At 59.8% G+C, this 21,123-nt stretch overlaps 2 protein-coding genes across 7 annotated transcripts; both read right to left on the bottom strand.

The window, feature by feature from the left end:
• Nucleotides 1-183: 183 nt before the first annotated feature.
• LOC105469686 (phosphatidylinositol transfer protein membrane associated 1) lies at nt 184-13,999 on the bottom strand. 3 transcript variants are annotated; one of them, XM_011721069.2, is made up of 24 exons: nt 13,823-13,999; nt 12,727-12,845; nt 11,152-11,366; nt 10,940-11,061; nt 10,510-10,734; nt 8,743-9,069; nt 8,570-8,665; nt 8,379-8,486; nt 7,390-7,451; nt 7,046-7,296; nt 6,579-6,768; nt 6,363-6,470; nt 5,968-6,125; nt 5,677-5,882; nt 4,628-4,798; nt 3,847-4,011; nt 3,486-3,634; nt 3,255-3,365; nt 2,661-2,777; nt 2,339-2,487; nt 2,105-2,254; nt 1,827-2,010; nt 1,355-1,483; nt 184-713 (listed from the first exon to the last, which is right to left on the bottom strand). In XM_011721069.2, exons 2-24 carry the CDS (start codon nt 12,802-12,804, stop codon nt 450-452), a joined length of 3,735 nt encoding a protein of 1,244 aa, XP_011719371.1. In that variant the 5' UTR covers nt 12,805-12,845; nt 13,823-13,999; the 3' UTR covers nt 184-449. The 3 variants fall into 3 exon arrangements, with proteins under 3 accessions (XP_011719371.1, XP_011719375.1, XP_011719376.2); XM_011721073.2 differs by lacking the exon at nt 13,823-13,999 and having other exon boundaries at nt 8,379-8,483; nt 12,727-13,029; XM_011721074.2 differs by lacking the exon at nt 13,823-13,999 and having other exon boundaries at nt 1,827-1,969; nt 12,727-13,028.
• Nucleotides 14,000-15,116: 1,117 nt separating this feature from the next.
• LOC105469687 (cyclin dependent kinase 2 associated protein 2) lies at nt 15,117-17,300 on the bottom strand. Of its 4 annotated transcripts, none has more exons than XM_011721075.2 (4): nt 16,628-17,300; nt 16,219-16,316; nt 15,992-16,124; nt 15,117-15,638 (listed from the first exon to the last, which is right to left on the bottom strand). In XM_011721075.2, the coding sequence occupies exons 1-4, from the start codon at nt 16,707-16,709 to the stop codon at nt 15,571-15,573; spliced, it is 381 nt and encodes a 126-aa protein (XP_011719377.1). In that variant the 5' UTR covers nt 16,710-17,300; the 3' UTR covers nt 15,117-15,570. The 4 variants fall into 4 exon arrangements, with proteins under 4 accessions (XP_011719377.1, XP_011719379.1, XP_011719378.1 ...); XM_011721077.3 differs by having other exon boundaries at nt 16,477-17,294; XM_011721076.2 differs by having other exon boundaries at nt 16,487-17,294.
• Nucleotides 17,301-21,123: the final 3,823 nt, after the last annotated feature.

Raw genomic sequence — 21,123 nt, 5'->3', positions numbered from 1 at the left:
TCAGGCCCCCATCCCAACCTGCCTGTGACCTGGATGGCCCTGGGTGCGTGTTGGCCTCTCTGTGCACATCAGTGTCCCCTGTTGAACTGGAAACTGGGCTGGCTGCCCTGTGATGCCAGGCACGGGGTGAGTGGGTGGGAACTGGGCTGGCCGCCCTGTGATGCCAGGCACGGGGCGAGTGGGTTGGGTGCAGGTGGCGTTTATTTTCATGGATTTATACACACTGGAAAAGCCTCTGCGCCCACGCCCACGCCCTCCTCCCTCCCTCTGGCGCTGGGTACCCTCATATGAAAGGGAAGTAACACCGAGGGGCACACGGAGATGTAGGGTGTGGGGCTGGGGGGGTCAGCGCTGGGGCCCCAAGTCTGGGTCCCCAGCCTCCCACATGCAGCCCCTCTGGCCCCTCGGCTGTGTCAATAAATAACCCAGGTCCAGGTGTGGTGTGGGCCTCACTCCTCGCTGTCCAGCTTCAGGCTGATGCTCCGCGCCTTGCCCCGTGCCAGGGTGGTGGGTGGTGTTCCTGGGCCCTCACGATCCACCTGGCTTGGACCTCTGGAGCGAAGCAGTTGGCTCTGTTTGCGCAGGAAGTCCACAGGGGCAGCCACACCATAGCTGCTTTTGCCCAAGGCAGCCCTTGGGGGTCCCGAGGAGGCATGCGAGTGCGAGCCCGCTTCCAGCTGGCCCAGATGGGCCACGTAGCCATCTGACAGGAACTGTGGGCAGAGGTGGGCAGCGATGAGGGGGTGCTGGCCAAGGACCCACATGCTGCCCTCCACAGGCACCTGAGGCAGGCTGGGGGACTGGTGGCAGGCTTGGCACAGCCTAAGCTGAAGCCTTCTCAATAGATAGGACCCCAGGCTGGGAGCCAGGGCACCTCAGCTGTGCTCCTAGCTCTGCCCTTCTCTGGGCCTCAGTCTCCTCATCTGGAAAATGAGGTCTTAGAGGAAACATAACAGCAGCCAATGTTTAGCCAGCGCTTGCTTTGTGCCCAGCCCTGTGCCTGCTGATGTGCAGTAAATGATGTGATCTTCATAAGCCGGCATGGGCAGTGCCATGATCATTTACATTTACAGACGGGAAACCGAGGCTCAGAAATGTCAGAGTGGAAACCCACGGCTGAGTGGAACCAGTGCCCAGGGTCTTGAGCACATTCCAGTGTGGGTCGTCCCCTCTGGCTTGCCTGGCAGCTGGCAGCTCAAGCTGCTCATGGCCCTTGTCCTCAGAGGATCCCAGGTTCCCTGGAGGCCGGTTAGGCCGCCTCACAGCTTCCCCAGAGTTGGTGGTCCCTAAGGCCTGGGACTCAGGCCCCTGCTCCCTGGTGGGGTCCTGTTCCTGGCCTTCACTTGGCCCTCACCTGGCACTGTGCCTGTAGCTTCCGCACGGCACGGCCCACGATGTAGGTCTGGCTTGGGGAGAGGCCCAGCGCTGCGTATACAGCCACATCTTTGGGAGACCCATAACCAGCCACGATGTTCAGTTCTACCTGTGGCGGGAGATGCCAATCAGTCGCCCCGGGGCGGAGCCCTGCAGCTGGGGGCGGGGTCTGTTGGACTTCCCCAGATTGTTCTGGGGGTGGGTCCAGGCAGACTGAGGCGAGGACAGGTTGTAGTCCCACGGGGACGGGGCGGGACCAGCTGCATTTCCCTAGTTGCCCCTAAGTACACGGGGCCTCTCAAACTGCGGGGGCATGACCATAGGGGCCACTGCAGTCAGGCAGGGCCCGGGCCGATTGGGTTGGGAACAGATGGGCCTCCGCTGATCCGGGGGTGGAGGGTCAGGGGAAGCAGGGGCGGGGTCAGGACCCGGAGCCTCCGCAGCCGCCGCACCTCCTGCACCAGGCTCTGCAGAAACACTGCCTTCTGGCGCAGCGGGTCGTGGGTGAGGCCATCGCAGAAGGAGACGACGCCATGGGGGAAGTTGTGCTGCGACAGCCAGGCCACCACGCGGTGCTTCTGCATATCCGGCCGGCCTGTGACATACACGATCAGGTAGCCAGAGTCCTGCCAGTGCCTGTGGGGCAGGGGCAGCGGTCAGCTCCGCTGGCCAGGGGTGGGGTGCGGGTCACCCCGGTGAGATGAGTGGTGGTGGCGGTGGCGGCTCCTACCTGACCACATCCACGGCGCCAGCGCGCACCTTGGGGTCGCTGCCCATGATGGAGACGCTGGCGGTGAAGGAGCCGTCGATGCTGAAGACCACGGCCTCCGTGCCGCGGGCCACCACAGTCAGGCAGCATTCAGCGTAGGTGTGGTCGCCCCTGCGGCCCATGGGGCGGGGCGTGAGTGGCGCCGGGCGAGGCCTGGCGGAGCCCTCCCGCAGAGGCCCGGCCAGCTGCGCTCACCTGACCACCATGCGCACGGGGTAGACCCCGATGCCCAGGGCGCGCTCTGGGGGAACTGCAAAGGTGAGGCGGCCTGAGCTGTTGGTGACCTCGGTGCCAAAGTGGATCCACTTGCCCGACAGCGGCTGCGTCATGATGTAGACATCCACCTGGAGGGGAGAAGGGGCGGGAGGTCCATGGGGGCCCTGCGTGGAGGAGGGCAGAGGCTGGGCTGTCGTCGGGGATGGGTGGGTCTAGGGGCACAACCACCAGGGATCAGGAGCTGTTCCGAGGACAGGAGTTGGGGCCGTGGGACCAGGCGACAGGGCTTCTGGGTCCTGACCTTCTCTCCGGTGAGCGTGACGACGTCCAGGGGCCCATACATGAAGCGCCCGCTCAGCACTTGGGGGCGGCCCTCGCACACTACCGTGTCGCTCGCCCGGTGGTTGGAAGTGACGTTCTGGAGGGAGGAGAGGGCGTGAGTCCGCGGCCAGGAAAGGATGGGGATGCTTGGGGAGAGGAAGCGGGTGAGGATCTACGCGCAAACACCGGGGTCGGGGCCGGGAGGCGGCAGGGCTTTGAGGGAAAAGGCCAAGTCCAGGGGGCGCACTTTTGTGGACCCCGGCCTGAGAGCCTGGGTGTGGGCTGCGGCTCCAGGGGTAGCGCTGTGACAGGACGGGATGCAGTGGATGAGGCAGGTGCCGACCAGCGCAGATCCAGACCCTAGACCCGAACTAGCCTCAGAGCGGGGGAGGGGGCGCGGAAACCAGCTGTTCGCAGGGGCCGGGCTGGGGCAATGAGGTAGGGCCAGGACCCCAGGGGAGGGGTAGGACTGGGAGAGAGTTGGGTTGGCTAGGGCCCCAGGAGGCGGGGTGCTGGGGGGAGGGACAGGGCCTCTCTGGTGAGGGGGCGTGGGGGCAAGGGGCAGGGCACCTACCCGGATCTTGACCTGCGTGCGTTTTCGCTGCCACTTCTCCCTGGGGAAGGCCGGGCTGTAGATGGACGGCTCCTCACATTCCGCCAGCTGTGGCCGCTCCTTCTCGATCACCTGCGCGGGACAGGGGGCGAGGCCTCTCTCTCTTAGGGGCGGGAGAGCTGCCCCTCCCCCGCCCCACAGCAGCCCATCCCCGTCCCATTCTCATCTCCCATTCCAAATTCCCAGGCCCACCTGGCGCAGGATGAACGCCACCACGTCGGCGGACTCCCAGTAGCTGGCGTGGAAGAGGTGGGGCAGCGTGACGGTGGGAAAGGCGGTGAGCGCCTCGGGGCAGTACAGCGAGTAGTCGATCCGCTTGGTCCCCCACCAGCGCTCCAGGACTGCACGGCCATGGCAGCGAGTCAGGATGGCCTCCTGCCCCACACCCATCTGCCTGGGCGCTGGGTGCTCTTCCCTCCCTCCTTTCCACCCAGCCTGCTCTTTGCCCAGTTCAGGCTGGGTGCTGGGGGAAAGGGTTTCTCAGCTGGGCTTTGGAGGTGGAATACAGGCCTCCCCGACCCCCAGGCTGGACTGCCTAGGCTGGCTGACTTACTCTTAACCACCTCACTGGTGGTGCTGGAGGCGGCTGGCTGGGCTGGGGGCTCAGTGGCCAACTCACTGCCCTTCCAGAAGGCACCGCTAGTAGAAGTGGGTGTCGAGGGCACCAACATCTCCAGTTCCTCCAGAAAGAGACTGGAGTGCGTCTGCAGAGTGTCGGCTGGGGGAGGGAGGGCAAGCTCAGCAGGGGCCTGCCCGGTGGCTCTCCCATCTTCTCACCCAGGGCTTCCCGCACCTCTGCCATCTTCCCTGCGGCCCCTCTGGTCAGGTCCTGGCTGAGGCTGCACTGTGGCATTCTCTCCTCTCAGCTGGGCACTTCTGCCAGAATGCCTCTTGCCACTGCCCCAAACACTGCACACCTGTGCCCAGCACAGGCCTGCTTGACCCATACATACCTGGGCACAACCCCCAATACATGCCTGCAGCACACCCCCCAATACATGCCTGTAGCACACCCCCCAATACATGCCTGCAGCACACCCACCACAGATGCAGCAGTGCACACACGCTGGCTGCTCGTACGGCAGTGCACCAGAATCATGCTGCCAGGGGGCACCCTCTCTAGCTTGGCTAACCTCCCCCACCCAACTTCTGGGCCCAGGAGGTCAGAGGGTCCTGGGGATCCAGACCATCCCAGGGGGAAGGAGCTCCTGGTCCTGGGAGTGGTGGCCTGAGAGGTTTCCCATTGTGTGGGAGCCTCCTCATGCCTTCTGCTACCTCCTCCCTTCCTGTGGGTGCCCTCCTCCTTCTCCCCTTTATCTTGTCTGGGGGCGTACCCAGCAGCAGGGATGAGCCGTCTCCCAGGGGGAACTTCTGGTAGCGGGGCACAGTCAGTGGGGCGATGGCCTGGAACTTTGGGGCCAGCAGGGGCTCGAGGCGTGAGGCGCAGGGGTCAGCCGCATGGAAGAGGTTATAGATCTGCTCACAGGCTGGGCGCATCTGAGCCACTGGGTACCCAGAAGATAGAGAAAGATTGTGGGGTGGGAGTGTCAGCTGGGCACTCTGGGAAGTAGGGGGTGTGGGAGCAGCACCCTGATGTCCCGTGTGACCCTGAGCCAGCACTTCCCAAACTGCACTCCCTGGGAAGTCAGTAGGGCCCTGCTTAAAGTGAGACAGGAGCCGGGCGCCTTGGCTCATGCCTGGAATCCTAGTACTGTGGGAGGCAGAAGCTGATGGATCAGTTGAGGTCAGGAGTTTGAGACCAGCCTGGCCAACATGGTGAAACCCCCATCTCCACTAAAAATACAAAAATTAGCTGGACTCAGTGGCTCACGCCTGGAATCCCAGCACTGTGGGAGGCAGAGGTGGGTGATTACCTGAGGTCAGGAGTTTGAGACCAGCCTGGCCAACATGGCAAAACCCCATCTCTACTAAAAAAAAATACAAAGATTAGTTGGGCATGGTGGCGGGTGCCTGTAATCCCAGCTGCTTGGGATGCTGAGGCAGGAGAATCACTTGAACCCGGGAGGTTGTAGCGAGCAAGATCAGGCCACTGGCACTCCAGCCTGGGTGACAGAGTGAGACTCCATCTCAAAAAAAAAAAAATGCTGAGAAGAGGGCAGAGGCTTCGATTTGCTGCCATGGTGCCCGCTGGACCCCTTCTAGTGCAGAACATCCCACAGGTGTGAAGCCCCTCCCAGTGGCTTTGGGAGACTCACCCTTGGCGAGTCCCTTCTTTCTGGGCCCCAGGTTCCCCTTCTGTAGCCAGGCCTTTGAATGACTACAGTGGGGAAGTTGCCCGTGCCTCGGGCGAGAGGGAAGGCCAGAGGAGGTGGGGAAAGAAGGGGCAGAGACTAGAGGTGCCCCCACAGCCCCTAGGACTCACCCTCCAGGGCGGGCATCACGGTTTTGCGCAGAGCCAGCACCAGGCCCAGTGGGGAGCCGAAGAGGAAGAAGCCAGAAATCTTGAAGTCAAGGCGGGCAGTGCTGCTGGGGCCGTCAGGCGCCTCGGAACTGGCAGCGGGTGGGCAGGAGGCTGTGCTTGCCCGCCGGGGCTCCCCGGTGGAGGTGGTTGCAGGGGCTGCCTGAAGGCTGTGGGGGAGGAGGGATGCTCAGTGTTGCTGCCTCTGTAGTCCATCATGCACCCAGGGTAGGGGTGATGGGGCAGGGACGTCACCTGTTCTGAGAGCCCTCGGGCTCAGGACTGGCCATGTCACTGGGGATGCGCTGGGCAGGCAAGGCTGAGGGTTCTGGGCTGGCCCGACCCAGGCCTTCCACACCATCTGCCAGGGGGTCCCGCACTGGGCCAACCTCCGGAGAGAGCAGCTCATTGTTCTGGATGGAGCAGGGGACAGAAACATCTTCAGTCCTGGGGACCATTCAAATTCCACTTACTTAGAAGTGAGGAGTGAGGCTTGGGGGTTGGGCAGAGCAGAATTCCAGAGAAGACATGAACTGGTGGGGCAGCAGGGGGCCTGCCTGCTGGCAGAGGGGTCCCATTCCAGGAGGCAGAGACCTAGAGACGGAGAGGGCCTTCCCGCTCCTGAGGAGGCTGGGTTTGGCTATACTGACCATGCTCCCACGGCGGCTGCTGCCCCGACTCCCGGTGCCTGCGTTAGCACTGTGGCAGAGTGCATCAAAGCCCAGGATGCCACCAACACCGTCTCCAATCAGCACGACCTGTGTGGGAGCAGGGGCACCATCAGGAGAGGCCTTGTCCTCACCCAGGCCAGGCCACAATGGGGGCTGCAGTGGAGGGCAGCAGATGGACTGTCCCTAACCGCTGACCTGCCCACAGAAGCCAGCGCCCTCAGGTGAGCGCAGGAAGGCTGAGTAGGCCTGGTTGGTGCGGGCAATGACAGTGGCCACGGCGCCCTGGTAGCGGGAAGATGAGGTGGCCAGCAGTGGCAGGGCAGCCAGTGGAATGTGGTCTTGGGAGCGAGACAGGCTGTCACCATCGTGGCTGTAGGGGCTCAGGCTGCAGGAGGAGGAAATGTGGTGGGTGGGTGAAGGGCTTCCAGACCCACTCCTGCCATCCAAGTCTCCTGGGCCTGCTGGCAAGCCCTGGCTCTGTGGGTCCTTTGTGGGCAGTGTTAGCCCCAAGAGGCAACTGAAATGGAGCTATTCTCCAGAACAGGTCCAGCCATGCCAGTGACTGACCCAGGTGTCTGGCTTCCTGACCCCTTTCCCCCTCCCCCTGCCCCAAGGCCTCCCTGATCCTAGGAGTTCCCTGCCATTCCACCCGTGGCTAGTACTTGGAGACAAGGGCGTAGGCGGCGGCACAGATGGGTGGACAGGGCACCAGTCGCAGCGCCACATGGCCCAAGGCCTCAGGGAAGTGGATGCGGGTGACGGCCTCGAAGGCAGAGCTCAGTGTCTGCACATCTGCCTGCTTGGAGTTGGCGTCTCCAGGGCCTGAGTCCAGGATGTTGCCGCTGTGCAGGATGAGGAAGAGGGCGTGGACTGCGCATGTCTCAGTCCCCAGGTCCCCGGCACCATCCGGGCCCTGGGGGGCACAATGGGGTGCAATGGGTATCACAGCAGTGGCCAGGCCAGTGAGTAGAGGGAGCTTTGATATGGGGTGGCTGACCATACTCGCCTCTGAGTCCCTGGGTGCTTGGGCCCCATCCTCGATGCCTTTAGCTGCCTCGGCTCCAGGCTCTGTAGGGCAAGGAAGCCAGTGAGAGGGATGAAGACCACTGGGATCCCCTCATCTGGCACTTCAGGCACCCAGTTCTGGCATCTGCCAGTCCCTACCTTCCTCCAAACTTCTCCTCCCACCAACTTTCCCAGGTCAGTTTGCATTTCCAGGCCTTTGCTCCTACTGGTCTTATTGCAGTCAGGGCTGCCTCTCTACACAATGCCTGTTTGCCTGGCAAACTTCTCTAACCCTGCCCTGTCCAATGTGGTAGCCATTAGCCACAAGTGGGTATTTAAATTTAAATGAATTAAAATATAATACATAAAATGTTCAGTTCCTCAGTCACACTAGCCCCATTTTCAGTGCCTGGGAGCCAGTGTGGCTAGTGGCTATCACCTTGGGCAGCATGGACCTAGAAGTTCTGCTGGACAGTGCTGGCCCAAGTCTTCCAAAGCCAGCATAGACATCACCTCTCATGTGAAGCATTCAGGGAATCCAAATTAATTCCTTCATTCTTTGTGTTGTGTCTGAATCGTGACTACATTCTAATCATCCATCCATCCATCCACCCACCCACCCACCCACCCATCCATCCATCCATCCATCCATCTATCCATCCATCCATTCAACCATCCATCCATCCACCCACCCATCCATCCACCCACCCACCCATCCATCCATTTATCCATCCATCCATCCATCCACCCACCTACCCACCCGCCCATCCATCCATCCATCCATCCACCCGCCCACCCATCCATCCACCCACCCACTCACCCAACCACCCATTCATCCATTTATCCACTTATCCATCCATCCATCCTTCATTATTCATCTGTGTATTTAATGAGCACCTCTTCAGATTGCCTCTCATCTTAAGATGCCATTAAACTTATGACCTGCTGTACATGGGTGCTGGGGGCCGGTGTCCTAGGTGGGATCTTTACCTGGCGTTCCCTCTGCCTCCACTGGGGAGGCAAAGGCGTCGATGAAGTCATTGGAGTTCCACTTGGTCATCTCCTTGGGGAAGACCTCCTCACTGTCCGAGAAGCCTTCTGAGGGGACAGGGGGCTGTGTCATGGGGTGGGAGGAGCTGCTTGGGGACATCCCCACTCCCAAAAAGGGCCTCGGTGCTGACCGTGGGCATCAAAGAACTCTTCCTCGGAGCTGTTCTCGGAGTCTCGGGCAATGTTCTGCATGCGCCACTCGGACAAGCTCTGGGGAGACACAGCCCCTGCCGGGCCGGCTCAGCCTCAGCCTGGGAGCCCAGCGGGGAGGGTTGCTCCTCCCATCCCTGTGTCCCAGCCTCACCTCCATGTTGGGATGAGTAGGAGGAACGGGAGGATGAGGACCACTGCTTCCCAAAGCTGGCATCGGGGGAGGCATCTGGGCCAGCGGGGGCCTCAGGCCCATCGGGGGTGCCAGTGTTGCTAGCCCCAGACCGGGCCTCGGTGCTTGGTTTCCCGGGGGGCTGGGCCTCAGACCCCTCACTGCCTGTGTTGCACTTGGCCATGCGCTGGGCCAGCATGCGAGCAGTCTCCTCTTCCAGTGCCCGAATGTCAGCCATGCTCAGTTCTGTCCACTCATCCTGCCAGCACCAGGCCTGGCGGTGGGCCCGCAGCATCACCCGACGTAGACCTGCAGGTGCCTAGGCATCGGAACTGTCCCCTCCCACTGCTTCCCTGGCACTGCCGCCACATGCCCAGCCTTGAGGTTGGGTAATGGCTCCCCTGGGGACACCACCCACCCAGAGCCACAAAGTAGGGCAGGGCCAGTGCAGTCCAGGAATGGGAGTGGAAAGTGGGGCATTTGTCTTCCTGCCTGACTCCCCTCCGCCCACTGCCTTTCCTGTCTCTCTGCACACCCTAACTCTCAGCACTGTCCCCACCCCATCACTCCAGAAGCAGGGACCGATGCTTGTTCTTGCTTTTGGCTGGCTTCCTGCTGACTTCTGAGGAATTAACAGTTAATTAAGCGTTTAACAGTTAATGAAATTGCTGATGGTTAATGAAGGTGTTAATAGTTAATGGAAGTGTTGGCACTCAATGACAGTTGTGGCAAAAGATGATACCCATTCTGGGATATTTTTATCTTAAGCAGAAGAATAAAGTTAGAAACTCTTAAATATCTAGGAAATAAGGTAATGATGGCTGAATGATAATTATAAACTTCTGTGAGGAGATATATCAGAATCTTAGTAGTGGCTATATGTGGGTGATTTTAATTTTCTTATTTGTGCTTTTTGGTATTTTTCCAAATGCAAAATACGGAGTCCTCATTATTCTATAAGCTGAATTTCCTCACCTGTAAAATGGGAATAATCATCGTCATTACCTGGTGGGGTGTTGTGGGTGTTAAGGGAGATCTTGCACAGAAAGTAATTAGCAAAGGGTCTGTGTGTTGCTCTCACTGTCAGTATTAGCTCTTCATATCTGACTCAACCTCCTCCTAATTTACTGAAGAGACATTTAAAGTGCAGAGATGGCCAGCGCCTTGCTGGAGGAACCATGGGTCAGTAGTGGGACAGAAGCCAGGCCGCTGGTCTCCCCAACTAGGGATCATCCCTCTGCGTGCAGATGACCTGGGCACTGAGGCAGGGCTGAGCTGCAGGCATGGTGGAGTCAGGTTGAGGGGAGGTGTGGAACTGGGGCTCCTGAACACTAGGGCCAAAGGCTGGAACACTAGAAACTGGGAGTGGAGGGGGGGAATCCCAGAGAGAATGACATCAGAGTCACAGCCTCAGCCTGCACTCCTTAGCATGCTGCCAGTTAGAACAGGTGACCTTCCTGAGCATCTCTAAGTCTCACCCAGCTCATAGGATGATGGAGAATCTTAGAATCTTAATGGAAGCAGCAGCATTTCTGAAAGTCAGAGTCAGCATGGACCTTGTAGCTCATATTACCAGCTTCCTGCTCTGTGGATGCCTGGCTAGGCTGTGCGGCCACCTCTGCCCTAGTGCTCCCCGCCTCAACTGGAAATGATGGCTTTCTGCTTCTGTGTCCCCAGTGGATGGGAGCATCCCTGGCCCTAAACATGGGCATGCTGGGTAAGCAGGACCTCCCGCGGCTGGGTGCTCACCTACATCGTGGATGAACTGCTCGATCTTGGCTTGCATGCCCCAGTAGCGGAACTCAACCTTGCACAGCTTATAGGCACACATAAGGGGCCCCGTTTGCGCCGCCGTCCGCGCCCAGTCATCAGCCAGTGGCCCTCGGCCCGTCTTGACCGAGCGGTACAGCCGGGGGTCCTCTTCTGCTTTGTACTCGCCTGGGGCCACTGCATCCCGCACGATGTCAATGGTGTCTGAGGGAGTTCAGCAAGCATTGAGCAGTGCCAGCCCCTTTGAGCCCCCGCTCCTGGTACCCTCTTGGGACTGGGTGACAGTTCCTGTCCTTTTGCAGATAGGACATGAGGCTTGGAGAGGGCTGGGACTTCTCAGAGGCTGCCCACTGAGGCAGCCAGGAGACCGAGAGGGGCGCCAGGGTCCCTCCATAGCTCCAGGCCTCACCCAGGATGCGCTGTCTCCTCTCGGCCCCACTCAGGTTGAAGACGTTTGGCTGCTGCCCCCCATCAGGCAAGTAATAGGTCTCAATTTCAATGGAGAATTTCTCCACGAAAGGGCAGGTGTACCTGGGCAGAAGGCATGGGTGAGGCTCACTGCTGTACCCACCAGGGCTGCTTCCCTCCTGGCCCCGGACCATGCCCACTTCACCCACTCACCGGGTTCGGGTGTAGGGGTAGGCATTCCAGGATTCCTCTTCTACCTGCAGGGCAGCCTTGGGCAGCAGTGCCCGGAACCAGCCTGGGATGTGGGAGCCCACGTGGTACACCTTGTGTGTGTACTGCCCGCTGCCCCCGGGCCCATCTGTGTAGGGCCGGTTGGCCAGGATCTCCACGCCGCTGCCCTCACCACTAGACTCCTCCCGGCTCTTTTTCTGTGGCCCAAGGGAGAGCAGAATAGGGAGCTCAGCCCCAGCTTAGCATCTGGGATCCCCAGCTTAGGCTGGTGTTCTGCGCAGTTCTGGGGCCCTGGTCCCAGTCTTTTCAACTCCCTGAAACCAGACACTGCCCCACCAAAGCTCCCTGGGATCGGAATCAGATGCAGCCCAGCCCTGCATGGGGTCTGCAACCCAGCACTCAATTCAGTCATTCAAGTATTCATTGAGTGTCTGCTCCACCCCAGGCAGTGTTTGGGATTCTATCAATTGAGATATATTGATGAATAGAACAAAGACACCTGTCCTCATGGAGCTTACATTCTAGTGGAAGAAGACAGACAAAAGGAAAAAGCAAATTATATGGTGTGTTAGAAGGCGCTAAGTGTTACGGGAAAAGAAAGCCTGCAGTAGGCTACAGGTGATCAGGGTTGGGGGCAGCAGTTTTGATCTGATAGTCAGGGAAGGCCTTGCTAAGAACATAAAGTGACCATGGCTTGAACATGACTTTAAGGAGGTGAGGTGGGAGGAGGTGCTCAAGGCAGGGGGAAGCCAGTGCAGCCCCGAGGTGGGAGCGTACTGGATGTGCTGGCGGGTGGCAAGGAGGCCAGGGTGGCTGGCAAGGAAGAAGGGACAAAGAGAGGAAAAGGGGACCCTGGCTCCCTCCCTCTCTGGGAGGCCCAGGCCACCTCCCAATCCCAGCTCCTGCCACACCCCTCACAGCTTGAGAGCCCCCAGATCCTGCCTTCTATCGCTCTGGGGCTCAGATGGCCCTTTCAACCCCGAGGCAGGGTCCAGGCCCTCTTGCTTTATGAGACTCTGGTCCTGCTGTGCTGGGGAGAGATCTGGAGCAGACTCCCCGGGGCCCTGCACCAACCCGGCCACTGCTGAGGGCCTGCCCTGGCCAACTCTTCTCACTGCCCTACCCGAGAGCCCCCTCGCCCTCCGATCCATGCTGCCCTGTCCCTGCTCCAGGTTTGGCGCCTGGTCCTCACCCCATCTCCCTGAGCTCCAGGGGTGGCCAAGACTCTGCACCTCTCCAGACCCCCTCCCGCCCTCCTCGGCCGCGGAGGCCCCCCTCCTCATTCTTGCCGCCTCCTGGGCGCTTTTTCCTTCCCCGATGGGATTACAGATCCTGAGGAGGATTACAGGAGATCAGAGAAGGGCTGGGCACTTAGCCGGTGAGAAGCACCACTCGGCTCTCCTGCCCCTCTCCCCACAGCCCTTCCCCATCCCCACATCCGAAGGGGGCCTCTCTTGCCTCCTCCGGGCTCCCAGCCGGTCCCAGCCCCGTGGCAGGGCTGGCGGGGTTGGCGGGGCTCCACCCCTTGCCCGGGTGCCCTCTCCTTGCCGCCCTCACCTGGATCATGTAGAGCTGGGCCACCTGGTACTCGTCCAGGCTCATGGGCAGCAGAATGTGGTATTCCTTGATGAGCATCCTGAAGGCGCCTGGCGGGCCGCGCGCGGCCTCCGCTCCTCCTGGCGCAGGGCACGGCGCGGCAGTCAGTGCGGGGAGGCTGCGCGCGGCCCCGAGCCCTGCGCGCCGGCCGAGGTGCTCAGGCCACGGGACCCCATGCCCGGGCCCACCGCGGGGGAAGCAGAGGCGAGCCCAGCGCCGCCGCCCGCGCTGCCGGGGCCCGGAACAGCAGCTAGGCTGAGCGCTGACCTCTTTTCCGCGCAGCCCCCGCCCCCCGCCCGCCCGTCGCCATGGCAACCGCGTGCTGACGCGGGCCCCCCGGAGCGCCAGGCTCCGGCCGGCGGGCGGGAGGGCCACCTTGCCTCTCCCGCTGCGACCGCGTCCTAACCCCGGGAAACGGCATCTCTCGGGGGCGCGCCCTCCGAAGCCCCGGGGCCCCTCCTTCCGGGCCCGCCTTCCGCGACCGGCCCCTTGGGGACCCGCCCCCTGCATCCCTTTCCCGGAGTCAGCGGGGTCCCAGGTCCCCCACTCTCAGGCGTCCACCTAGAGCTTTGTTCCCCGAGTGTCTCTGCGCCGAGTGGCCCCGTGCGCCCAGCATCTCTGCCAGGGTTCCCCATGCCCTGCACCAGAACCTACCTTCGGGGACTAGGAATCCCTTCCGCCCTCCAGATCTGCCTTCTTCACCATGCAGGGCAGCCGGGTCCTCGACCTCCCCCTCCCAGCATCCTTCCTGGACCCCCGGCCCTCGCTGGCTCTCCACGCGCCTAGGCAGCCACCCCGTCCTCTTCTGGGGGGGTAAGCCCTCCTCAGGCTGAGGCCAGAGTGGCTCCACTTGGTATCCCACGGGCCCTGGCCCTGGAGACCCGCTCCGCCCACCTGCGCCCCAGACTGGCACCGAGGTTCCGCTGCAGGCACCCCTCCATCCCCCACTCGCACCCCGCGAGCAAGCGAGAGGCCCCGTTGTCCCCACTTCCCTCTGCTCGCCGGCGTCCCGGTCCCCTGCCGCGCTCTCGGCCCGCCTGCCGACGTCCCGGCTCACCTCTAGCTTGAGGCGGGCGCCCCTCACCCAGCCCGGGCAGGGCCGGCCGGCCCGTGGGTCGGAGCCCGGAGCGCCCCCAGCCCCGGCCTTGGGTTCCAGCGGTGGCCGGACCCTCCCGAGGCGCAGTGCCGGCCCATGGCCCCGACCTTCCTCTCGATCCGCCCGCCGGCGCCCCTGCCGTCCCTCCCCGCAGCCCGCCGCGTCACTGCGGCCGCCCCGCCCCTTTCCTGGGCCCGGCTGGCCCTCCCCACCCCGGCGGGGTCCGGGCAGCCCCGCCTGCAGCGGAGGAGGCGGGGAGGCAGGCCCCTGCCTTCCTTCCCCCGGGCAGTGGGAAAGAGGCCATTGCCTAAATTCTGGCACTTCTTAGTCCCTCAGTGCTGACTGGGGTCCCCGAAGACTCTTAGTTCCTATCTCCACCCTAGCCCAGCCCTCCTGTGTACAGTGACAAGGTGGAGTTTGATAAAGGAGGTCCCAGGCCCACTCTCCTCTTCTCACCCAGTCCTTAGATTTGGGACCCAGGGTAGAGGAAATGCCTCCCCACCAGTCTAGCCAGAAGCTGGCGGCTCTGACGTGCCTCCACCTAGGGCTGGGCTCCAGGGCCCCAGGCCTCTATGGTCACCCAGCTACACGCCCAGGCAGAAGCGGGTTGTCACTCTGAGTGGCTGGGCTAGTCCCTGCATGGGGCCACAAAGCCTCCCCCACCTCTGCCTTCCGGGTCCACAAGTCTGGTCACCCAGCCACCCGGAGTCTGGGCAAAGGCCTCATGAGGCACCGCAAGGCTGGGCTCATGGGATCCCACCCAGCCTGCTACAAGGTGCTGGGGTAGTGACAGCAGCACCCGGCCAGCCCCTCTCCTTGACTGTGAGGCCAAGGGCTGGAAGCAGCAGTGCCCGTTCTCTCTGAGGAGTCAGAGACCTTCAGGGCTGATTCAGAGGCTGGGGTGTTGTCAGGGCATTAGGGCGTTTGAGGGAGTGGCTTACGTGAACTGGCATTTCCATGCTGCCAGGCATCACCGCCAATCCAGAGGAAGCGCCCTCCAGGCCCAGGCTGCCCATAGCGCCAAGGGCTGTGGAAGCAGCCAGGCCCTGTGCTGCCCCCTGGTGGCACCACAGGAAGGCCCAGGGCTCTCAGCGCCACGGCTGGGGCGGAGAGGGCCCGGTTCCCACCTGAGGCCCACAGAGGCAAGTCAAACCCTGTTTAGTCACACCCTCCCCACTCCTAGTCTCCTCTTCCCCTTTCTCTGCCTGGCCCACCCAGGCTTAGCTGAAGAACCAGACCCAGAAAGGCTCAGAGCTGAGAGCACAACTCCAAATCATCTTTTATTAATATAAAAAGGGCATATTTAGCAAAAGACACACAGATAAAAGAGTCACTATGGCTCAGGACACAAGGCAGTGAGGTGCCAGGCCTGAGCCCCTGCTGGGGGAGAAGGAGGCTCGGGACAAAGTGGGAGAAGGGCTGGGAAGGACTGAGCGGTGGGGACCACAGAAAGTTCCGGTGGGCAACACTGTTGGCAGGTCATGGGTGGGACTCATGGGGACCTCGCTGCTAACTCTTGTTGTGGGGGGATGTCCTTAGTGCTGCCACCTGGAGTGAGAGCCGCTCCTTGGTTCCTGGAGGGGACCCACCAAGGGACACAGGACAGGAAGCCCAGGATGGTTAGTGCAACTCGGGATGAAGGCCAGGGAGAAGCGGGTGCTCTGCAGTGGCCGGGAAAGGTCCAGACGCTGAGGCCGGGGCGCTTCCTGTTACGTGCGGGCGTTCCGCTCTGTCTCTGCCAGGCACTCTCTGACTAGGGCCCGAGCATGGATGATACCTGGTGGTGGGGTGGGGTCTCAGCAACCCTCCACAGCCCCACCCACTGCCCTCCAGAGGAGGACCCCTGCCTCCCCACTCCCTTTCCCCTTTCAGCAAGAGAAATTCCAAACTAATGACGGCTAGATGAGATTAGAGGTTTGGTTAATCCTCAAGGTTGCCCTGTAGAAGTACAAATTCCCAGGCTCTTCCCTGGAAATGGACGCAATTTCAATTCGATTCAAAACACCTCTCTGGGTAGTAATACTGGCCCTCCTCTAGGCTTGGCTCAGGTGGCCTCCGGATGTCTTTCTTTCCCTAATGGAAGATAGTCCAGTGTCGGTTTCCTAAGCAGGGCGGCCTGGCCTCACTTACCTCTCTTCAGGCGCTCCATGGCGCTCTTGCTGCCAGCATATGTGGGCCGGATCTCTTTGCCCATCTCCTCTATGACTGACAGCAGGTCCGTGTAGGTGCTCTGGGAGCCCTGGGCGCCGGGTGGCTTCATCGCCTATGTCAAAAGAGAACAGGGCAGTGAGCTCAGGCACCTGGCGGGGAGGGGGACTCCAGTCCCCATCCATAAGCAAGCCTTTGGCCCCACTCACCTGCACGTAGCCCATGGAAGGCGGTCCAAAGTCGTTAAACAGCGGTCTAAAAGGAGCGGCGGCTCCTGGCACTGAGCCCGACGGCGACGGGACGCTTCCTGCAGCAACAGGCGCGAGTAAGAGGTCAGCGCGGGGCAGGGACGCCGCCTCCCAGCTTTTCCAAGCCCAGGACCGGGTTCGCCCGATTCCCTCCAAAGGATGCTTCATTCCAGGCTGATCAACTTCAGGGACAAATCCCTCCCACTGCGCTCCACCTACAAGCCCTTACGTGACCACGCCCACTTCACAGGCCAGCAAACTGAGGCTCAGCGAGGGTAGGCGGCAAACCCAGTATTGCAGAACTCAGGCCGTCTTCTCTTCGAGACCTCGACCGCCCGGCAGGCGAGCAGGGGTGGAGCTGGATCCTCACCTGTAGGGACCGGGGTGCCCGGCCCAGGGGTGCTGGAGCCAGGGGTGCTGCTGGGGGCAGGGGCGATGGGTTTGTAGGACATCCCCAACTCCTGGGCGCGGCGGACGCCAGCCGGCCGCTCCTCGGGGGTTGGCTGCCGGGCCGCTCAGCCGCGCTCTGATTGGCAAGCGGGCTGCACGCCCCTGGTAAATAGAGGTCTGGCCGGAAGGGCGAGCGGGCACGAATGCTCCCTCACTCCCGATTGGTGGGCGAAGATGTCACTCGAGCCTCCTTATTGGCCGAGACCTGCCCCAGCAGGTCGCAACCGCCGCCGATTGGCCTCCGCCTTCCGGACCTCGCACCTGTCTGCTCCGGATTGGGCGGTGGCCACCGCCCTCCGCAATTGGCGAGTTCGCGGCCCGGGCCGGCGCGCTTTCAATCCGATTAGTCCCCAGGCCCTAGAGGCGGGGCCTCGGGAACCCGGACCCGGGGCTGGGCCGCCGGTTCGCGCCGAGGGGGTCTTCCCGGGCGCGGGCGCCACCCTCGCGCCTCACTAGCGCTGCTTCAGACGTCTGCTCCGCTCTGCCCAGTTTCGGCCCAGCAGGGGTTGCTGTCGCCGCTGCCGTGGCCGCTGTCACCGCTGCCGTGCGCGCTTCTCTGCTCCGGGGGCCGAAGGACGCAGGGCTTTGACGTCCCGAGCCCCGCGCCCCACCCCGTGCGCTTTTACGTCACCTTTCACCGGTTCAACACCCTCTCCCCGATCTGCGCATGCGCCCGCCCGAGGCCTGCGTTTGTTCCCATGGCAACGGGCCCTTCATCTATGCCGCCGCGCACCGTTCTTCCTGAGGCTTGGCTTGTCCTCAGGTCCAAGGGCGACCTCAAGGACCCCTTTGCCCTCACCCCCAAGGCCCCGCGCCGCTGCCTCAGTTAGTGATAATGGCCGTAGGGCAAACAGGGATTACTTGTGTGCCGGGCCCCGGACCAAATTGGTCAAGAGCACAGACTGGAGCCAACCGCCTGGGTTCGAATCTCAGTACCACCCCCACTAGCGATTTCCCCCAGGCAAGTTTCTCACCTCAGTATGCCTCAGTTTCCCCATCTGTAAAATGGGGAAAATGACAATCTCATTGGGTTGTGTGGATTAAATGAATAGTCATAAAGAGCTTCCTGTCCCACTCCAGGGCCCCCATACCTTTCCACTCCACCACTCAGACCCCTCCCCTCAAATCTCATTCGCCATAAACTTAGACCTCAGACCCTCCTCCACTCACTAACCCTTTCTCGCAGGCTCCTTCCCCAAACTCAGACTTCTCTGGCCTTGTGTACCTTCATGCTCCCAGCTTTGTAGATCTTAATCTCCAGGACAGTCATTCATTCATTCATTCATTCATTCATTCATCCATCCATCCAACAAACATGTTCTGGCCCGGCGCGGTGGCTCACGCCTGTAATCCCAGCACTTTGAGAGGCCGAGGCAGGCTGATCACGAGGTCAAGAGTTCGACCTCGTGATCGAACATGGTGAAACCCCTGTCTCTACTAAAAATACAAAAATTATCTGGGCGTGGTGGTGGGCACCTGTAATCCCAGCTATTCGGGAGGCTGAGGCAGGAGAATCGTTCAAACAGAAGTTGCAATGAGCCGAGATCGTGCCATTGCACTCCAGCCTGGGTGACAGGGCAAGTCTCCGTCTCAAACAAAAACAAAAACAAAACCCAAGAAACCACACAAAAACCATGTTCTGACTCCCTCCTCCATCTCATGCTTTGTACTGAACCCTGAGGTTAAAGAAATGAACAGGCCATGGCCTCTGTACTCAAGGAGGCCTTATTCTCTGAGACAGTGAAGCAACATCTTCCTTACATTGCAGTAAGTCAGTGGCCACAAGGGAGAACGGGACAGGGTTCATTGGAACTTAGAGGAAGGGCCTGCCGGGTGGCATCACAGAAATATCTCCAGAGCAGGTGGCATTCGAGTAGGTGAGGGTGGAAGCAGAGACCGAGGGGACACTCCAGGTAGAAGGACTGGCATGTGCAAAATCTTAGGAAATGGGAGAGCACAACATGTGCTTGAGAATCAGCCTTTTTCTTTCCTTTTTTTTCTGCCGGAGAGTTCACTGGGAAGTGGAGGTGGAGCCGTGGACATAACCACAGGGGCAGGAAGGGCACCTTAGGTGACCTGGATGTAAGGAAGCTGAGTTGACCACGGAGTCCAGTGCTTCCCTAACTCCAGCCATTAGGAAAACTCCATCAGTTTTGCCATCTATTTAACATTTCCTTTTAATTAATTCACTTTTAAAAATCTTAAATGGAAAGGAAAAGGAATAATGTCCATTTAATCGTGTGCTCACTATTTATAGTTTTCTTTTTTTTTTTTTTTTTTTTTTTGAGACGGAGTCTTGCTCTGTCGCCCAGGCTGGAGTGCAGTGGCCGGATCTCAGCTCACTGCAAGCGCCGCCTCCCGGGTTCGGGCCATTCTCCTGTCTCAGCCTCCTGAGTAGCTGGGACTACAGGCGCCCGCCACCTCGCCCGGCTAGTTTTTTGTATTTTTTAGTAGAGACGGGGTTTCACCGTGTTAGCCAGGATGGTCTCGATCTCCTGACCTCGTGATCCGCCCGTCTCGGCCTCCCAAAGTGCTGGTTTTACAGGCTTGAGCCACTGCGCCCGGCCTACTATTTATAGTTTTCTAATACATATTCAAACTGAACTACTGTTGAAAAGGTGTTGATTAGGTCACCCAAGGACTTCTGCTCCTACCGGTGGCACTGAGGGTGCGTGCCAGAGAAATCTGCTGTGGATAGTAGGTGAAGAGGAGACACTGAAAGTTACACCTTCTTTGGGAACCACCAAGCCCCAACTCCCTCTGTTACAGGAAATGGGTCTGGATCCATATCCCACTAGAGGGTTCTTGGATCTTGCACAAGAAATAATTTAGGGGCCGGCGCGGTGGCTCAAGCCTGTAATCCCAGCACTTTGGGAGGCCGAGACGGGCGGATCAAGAGGCCGGGAGATCGAGACCATCCTAACACGGTGAAACCCCGTCTCTACTAAAAAAATACAAAAAACTAGCCGAGCGAGGTGGCGGGCGCCTGTAGTCCCAGCTACTCTGGAGGCTGAGGCAGGAGAATGGCGGGAACCCGGGAGGCGGAGCTTGCAGTGAGCTGAGATCTGGCCACTGCGCTCCAGCCTGGGCGACAGAGCGAGACTCCGCCTCAAAAAAAAAAAAAAAAAAAAAAAAAGAAATAATTTAGGGTGAGTCCACAGAGTAAAGTGAAAACAAGTTTATTAAGAAAGTAAAGGAATAAAAGAATGGCTACTCCATAGACAGAGCAGCCCTAAGGGCTACTGGTTGCCCATTTTTCTGATTATTTCTTGATGATATGCTAAACAAGGGATGGATTATTCATGCCTCCCCTTTTTAGATCATATAGGGTAACTTCCTGACATTGCCATGGCATCAGTTTACAGATGGGAGTGTAGCAGCGAGGACGACCAGAGGTCACTCTCATCACCATCTTGGTTTTGGTGGGTTTTAGCTGGCCTCTTTACTGCAACCTATTTTATCAGCACGGTATTTATGACCTGTGTCTTGTGCTGACCTCCTGTCTCATCCTATGACTTAGAATACCTTAACCATCTGCAGCCCAGTAGGTATCAGCCTCATTTTACCCAGCTCCTATTCAAGATGGAGTTGCTCTGGTTCAAACGCCTCTGACATTTCCACACCTTAGACCTTCCTACTTTCTCCACTGCCCATCATATTAGTCACTGCAGCCTTGACCTCCTGGGCTCAAACAATCCTCTTGCCTCAACCTCTCAAAGTGCTGGGATTACAGGCAAGAGCCACTGGCCTAATTCCACAAACAAAACAAAATGCCATAGACTGGTTGGCTTAAACAACTAAAATTTATTTTCTCACGGTTCTGGAGGCTGCAAGTTTGAGATCAGGATGCTAGCACAGTTGGTTTCTGGTGAGGGCTCTCTTCCTGGCTTGTAAATAGCCACCTTCTGGCTCTGTCTTCATATGTGCTCCTTGGTGCAGAGAGAAAGAACAAGCTTTCTAATATCTCTTCTTATAAGTGCATCAATCCTGGAAGCTGGGCAGGAGGTGCAAGACTGTAATCTCAGCTACTTGGGAGACTCACATGGAAGACTTGATTGAGCCTAGGAGTTTGACTCCAGCCTGGGCAACATAGTGAGATCCCACATCTAAAAAACAGAAGGGCCAGGCTTGGTGGCTAACTCCTGTAATCCCAGCGCACTGGGAAGCTGAGGTGGGAGGATTGCTTCAAGACCAGCCTGGGCAACATAGTGAGACCCTGTCTCTACAAAAAATACAAAAATTAGCTGGGTGTGCTGGCAGATGCCTGTAGTCCCAGTTACTTGGGAGGCTGTGGTGGGAGGATCGCTTGAGCCCAGGAGGTTGAGGCTGCAGTGAGCCTTGATTGTGCAACTGTACTCCAGCCTGGGCAATAGAGCAGGACCCTAGCTCAAAAAAAAAAAGTGAAAAAACGAAAAA

This window comes from Macaca nemestrina, chromosome 12, assembly GCF_043159975.1.
Source record: "Macaca nemestrina isolate mMacNem1 chromosome 12, mMacNem.hap1, whole genome shotgun sequence".
Lineage (NCBI taxonomy): Eukaryota > Metazoa > Chordata > Mammalia > Primates > Cercopithecidae > Macaca > Macaca nemestrina.
The sequence above is the reverse complement of the archived record's forward strand: the minus strand, read 5'-3'. Positions and strand labels throughout refer to the sequence as shown.